The 5,631-nt window shown below is 40.8% G+C and overlaps 1 protein-coding gene across 1 annotated transcript in view; it reads left to right on the forward strand.

Annotated features, from left to right (window-relative positions):
- Positions 1-2,195: 2,195 nt before the first annotated feature.
- Positions 2,196-5,631, forward strand: part of LOC308303836 (protein-arginine deiminase type-2-like) — a gene marked incomplete at both ends in the record, with an annotated part of 28,375 nt that continues 24,939 nt past the window's right edge. Inside the window, one exon of the mRNA XM_080748331.1 lies at positions 2,196-2,287. Coding sequence (XP_080604457.1) covers positions 2,196-2,287 — 92 coding nt within the window. The remainder of the gene's footprint in view (positions 2,288-5,631) is intronic.

Raw genomic sequence — 5,631 nt, forward strand, 5'->3', positions numbered from 1 at the left:
AAACCAATTTGCCTAAAATAGCAGCTCTACAAGCTCACAACGCCTCGCGCTGCGAGGCATTGTGAGCTTGTAGATCTGCTATTTTTGGCTAAAGTTCTCGGGTAAAAAGGTTTCTATCACACAAAGTTTTGTAGGACCCCCTGTAGTAACTCTGAAGACCCCCTTGGGGTCCCGGACCCCCTGTTGAAGAACCTTGTTCTAGGGTTTCTTGTTAGTGATGTCTATACAGAAGCTTACCTAGATTGCTGCTTTGTATATACAGTATATGGCATGGCCCAATTCATGCCAATATGGCTTGTAAATTCTTATTGTTATATTGGATGGACAATGCATGCCATGTATCTTCTTTAATGTCCCAATATTAGGACAGAAATGTGTTACATACAGCTATTATCTGAATTGCTTGGAATTTTTGGGGGAGGTTATTTAAATGTACACGCCACACATTCTATTCTATCTCAAAAAATTGGTCCTCACTTATTCATAAATTAATGTTCAAAGAAAAAAAAGAAAAAAAAAACCCCGACCACGACCATTTATATTTGAGTTAAACTTTTATATTTTGTGTTGTTGTGTTTTGACACGATCATCACGAGAGGAGTGTATGTGTGTGTGTGTGTGTGTGTGTGTGTGTGTGTGTGTGTGTGTGTGTGTGCGCGCGCGCATGTGCGTGTGTGCGTGTGTGTGTGTGTGCGTGCGTGTGTGCGTGTGAGAATGTTTCTGGATAATTGATTTCTAAAGAGAGTCTGTTGAAATATCACAATTTAGCACAATTATATTATGCTAAAACGGGGAAATGTGTCAACAGTGATTTCACACAGCTTGTGTCAAAGCAGTGCTTCCCGCAACTTGTCCTTGAATGGGAAGCAATGACGGAAGAAGTACTCCGACACTAAAAGTAGGCCTACTCAGATATTAAACTAAAAGTTAGGTAAGTAAAAGTACCTATCCTATCCTTTACTTAATTAAGTACGCTTTCATTTTGGGAGGTTCCACAGATGTCTTCCTCCTAGCCAGCCTCAAAACACGATATGAATTGATGTAGGTTAGAGGTGTGGCATGGTGAGGGGATTAGTGTGGCGCGGCCGGCCGAAAAGCGTTGTGGTCGGCCTTCAAAGCCTGTGCACTGCATAGTCTCCGAAACCGAACTTTTCTTCGTCGAGTTGTGACTTTCTGACATGCAGATTTCTAATTCGGTGTAATACTTTTTGCAAATCGCGAGTGGCGTCATTTTGTAGTCGAACCGGAGCTTTCCGACGAAAAGTTCGGTTTCGGAGAAAGCCTTAAAGGTCTGTCCATATTTTCTCCGAAACCTGAACTTCAAAAAGCTCCGGTTCGACTACAAAATTACTACGAAATTTGCACGTCGGAAAGTCCAACTCGCCGAACATTTCGTAGATACTATGGGCAGGTATTTAGGGTCCATTTTATTTCCATTTGAACACTCAAGAGTTACAGACCCATTATTGTCAATCAGGGCTAGCTCTTTGTGTGTTTCTGTTGACATTATTGTCCGCTCATTTAGTATGTCCGTTTTGGATTTTGACAAATATGTCCACAGAGCTTTTATTGGTCAATCTTCATTGGTACACAGACATACCGGTTAGTTGGAAAAAAGGAGAACTGGTGTGTGTGCACATCCAACCTACAGTAAATGGCTTCAGGCACAGGATAACGACATAACTGCAACGTTATGAAATACCCTCACACTGAAACATGGAGCTCTCGATATTTTGATTAATCAGGACGCCGTGGTTCGTTGAAGCAAAATGTCTTGCAATGACATTGGGAAGGGAATTATGAAAGCCTGCCACAAGAAAGAGAGTGACCACCACCAGCCCCCACGCGCACGCACGCACGCCCTCCCGCACGCACGCACGCGGACACACACACACACACGCACGCACGCACGCACGCACGCACGCACGCACGCGCGCGCACGCACATTTTCAGCAATTCAGATAAATGCAACTCTGGTTCCCACCCTAGTCTTGCTTTCAATTGCGTAAAAAAAAAGTTATAAAGATCATATTATAATTAGATAGGGGTGGAGGGGGGGCATTGGTCTAGCCAATCACCAATTGCCAGGCTTAAAGCCTACAGCCTTTATAAACAGGTCTGCCTGTACAGTAAAGTACCGTTATTGGTTAATACCACCAACTCCAGAACCCTGCAGCCAGCATAGAGGAACAGCCATGAGCGAGCGGCGGACCATTACACTTGACAGTGGAAGCCCCACCAAGGTTGTGTGCTTGGTGGGAGAGAAACTCGATGTCAACGTCATAGGGTGAGCACACTTTAACCCATATTAACCCATTATACTTTAGCTATTGAAAAATGGCAGATCTACAAGCTCGTAGAGCTGCTGTTTTTGAAAAATCTTCAAAATATTTGAAAATCTTTGATATGTTTTTAAAAGCGAACATTTGTAATCATCACATTTGTAAGAAAAAGAATAATATAATCATAATGTAGCCTATAAGTTAAGTTTGTCGGCCTTTATTTTAGTAAGCGGATTTTATAAGATATTTGACCAATCTGCTAAGTAAATCGTTACCAAGAAATTTCTTCACCAATGTGTTTCTAAAGGTGTGTAATAATATGTACTAAAAGGTTTCCCGGGGGAAACCTCATAAAAAAACTGATTTGTGTTTGTGTCCCATTTACTATACAGGATAAATATACAAAAAATAAATCTGCTTTAAGTAGCATGTGAGCGGTCAAACTAGGGGTTTTTCATGATGCTGAATCCATTGCAAGCATTTGTTTTGCACGAAAAACATTCCTTGGGCTAAAATCAGACCCACAAAACGATGGTTTAGTGATGAATCATCACTTTTCACCGTTTTGTGGAGGCCATTTGTCGCCCATGGAATGTTTTTTGTGCAAAAGAAATGCTTGCAATGGATTCAGCATCATGAAAAACCCCTAGTTTGACCCCTCACATGTTACTTAAAGCAGATTTTTTGTGTAGCTTTTCCTGTAGTAAAGTTAATGGGACACAAACACAAATCATTTTTTTTATGAGGTTTCCACCGGGAGTTGAATTTCAACCTTTTAGTACATATTATTACACACCTTTAGAAACACATTGGTGAATGTCTTGGTAACGATTTACTTTGCAGATTTTCTTATGTTCCCCTTAATATTTATATCCGCTTAACTCTACTATCCCAAAACTGCTGATTTACCTAGCCCCATATAGAACCTCACCCGTCGCTGCATACTGTTGTGCTCCGAGATGAGGTCCTACCAAGGTATCCCAGGGCTGGTGTGGAACGCCTCCACGTTGAGTTAGAAAACACTTTTTTCCCGAAATTATATCAAAAAAGTAAAGGTAGTTTCACACTCCCAGACTATGGTTTTCCAATCCCACGGTACATAAAACATGCACCACGGCATTGGGAAAACGGTTTAAATAGCTTATTTAGTCTTTTAGTAATTTTAGTAATTAAATTCAGAAAAGCACCCGGTGTAGTCTCGTGTGGCCAGACAGACCGCGATTTGCAAATGCTCCCTGGCTACGCGAGACTACAGTGCAGTTCCGGTTGAATGGGAGAACATTACAAAACTAACGATTTAAGCGGTTGTTTCATGCCGTGGTGCGTGTTTTATGTACCCTGGGATAGGAAACCACAGTCTGGGAGAGTGGAACTACCTTTACTTTTTGGATACAATTTCGGGAAAAGTGATTTCTAGCTCACCGTGGAGGCGTTCCACACCAGCCCTGGGATACCTTGGTAGGACCTCATCTCGGAGGACAACAGTATGCAGCGACGGGTGAGGTTCTATATGGGGCTACTGATTTACCCTGCCTTACATATATCCTCAGTCAGAAAGCTGTTTAGAACATTTTAACTAAGTCAAATAGTTGACTTAAAATGACTTGTAAGTGATTTTGGAATGTATTCTGATGTATTCTGATAGGCTGATGACAATGGTTTAAATAGCTTATAAAGGAGTGTGGATCACTTGCATCCTTTAAAATTGCCCTGAAAAGCCACTTACAGGCAGCAGCCGTTCGCAACTGGTAATAATGAACCTAGCCCCAACCCTACCCTCCCCTGCCCCTTCTTTGTATATACTGTTTGTTTAAGAATTACTGTCTTTGTTTTGTTTTTCTTTACATATCTACTGCATAGTACTGTGTTCTATCTGTCTGTCATTCAATGTTATATGAGATACTTCAATGGTTTCCAGTGGAAATAAGCTTAGTCTTTTCATGGATCTCCTTTTAGTAGACCTTGTACCAGTGAACTGTACCGTCATGAAACTGTACCTTTTCCTATGCAAACTTCTAATAAAGTCTTCAATCAATCAATCAATCAATCAATCAAATGGAGCAGCAGGATACATGACAATTTGAACACAACACGACTTATAGGTTTCTCAAACTTTTGAATTTCAAGGTCTCCCCTTAACTCTGAGTTACAGACTTGTATGGGTCAATATTAAACCCTCCTAAAAGGAACCCACAGAGTCCACTTTGAGGCAATTATGCTTTGAGCCTAGCGATATTTTGTTATTCACTTGGCTAATGCTTTTGATTGATTAAATAAATATCAATTTGGCAGTCCTTGGTGTGGAGAAAAAGCCTTAAAGTGATATTCCACTTTCAAAAAATCTTTTCATTTTTGGGAAAAATGGAAGCATTTTAATATCTCCCTTTAACCACTGGGCTAATGTGTTTTGGCAGTTCATTTTGTCACCTTTTTGACATTTTCACACTGGCACACACACAAAAGATACAAAGATACAAAAAGTAAACCAGTAAGACACCCTAACGTTGAGAAGCACTGAAACAACAGCTTAATATCAGGGATCTCCATATATGTGAATAAAAGGAATTGTATTAGTGTGGTTCCCCTAACAGGGCATCATCTGGGAATGCCGGTCGGGTAGGGTGTAAAATGTATGCTAGTTAGTAAGGCCATATGGGGCCTCAGGTCATCATTGTGACATCAGAAAAGATGAGCTATATCCTTCTGCTGAGCTTGTCAAGTCGGAAGAGTGTTTTTTTCAGTCCGAGTGTATCAAGAAAGCAACCGGGTTAAGGCAGCGGAAGCTTGTGATTGGCTGTGCGGAGGTGACGAAAGTCTGGGGGACGGAGATACAGCTAAATCTTAACCCCAAACCTAACCTCAGTCAAATTAACGCTGGTGAATGCTAACCTGACAACGCTGGTGAATGCTAACCTGGTGAAAGTTAAACTGATCGGACCAACGGTGCTTAACCCAGTTGCTTTTTAGATACACTTGGACTTAAAGACTCTCCCTTGTCAAGTCATCATTTTGATGTCAGGACAGGTCAGTGCAAATGAATTCTGTCTTGGCCATAATATGGAGCGTAACATGAGTGAATGTCGCAATAAATAATGGTCGCAATAAAAGCTGATGGAGTATTGTCCACCATGCTTGTTTGACATCATCAAGCAAAAAGTACATTATTAATTAACCACTTAAGGCCTATTTCAAATAGAGTGAAAATAGCAGATCTACAAGTGTAGCGGTGTGATGTGTTGTGAGCTTGTAGATCTGCTATTACAACTATTATTGTCTTTTTTTTAAAATGTTATTTAGTTATGATATAATCTCTCACTGGTAAATCAGATTTCTCTCTCTCTCTCTCTCT

The sequence above is a fragment of the Nannobrachium achirus genome, assembly GCF_963921795.1.
Source record: "Nannobrachium achirus genome assembly, chromosome: 18".
Lineage (NCBI taxonomy): Eukaryota > Metazoa > Chordata > Actinopteri > Myctophiformes > Myctophidae > Nannobrachium > Nannobrachium achirus.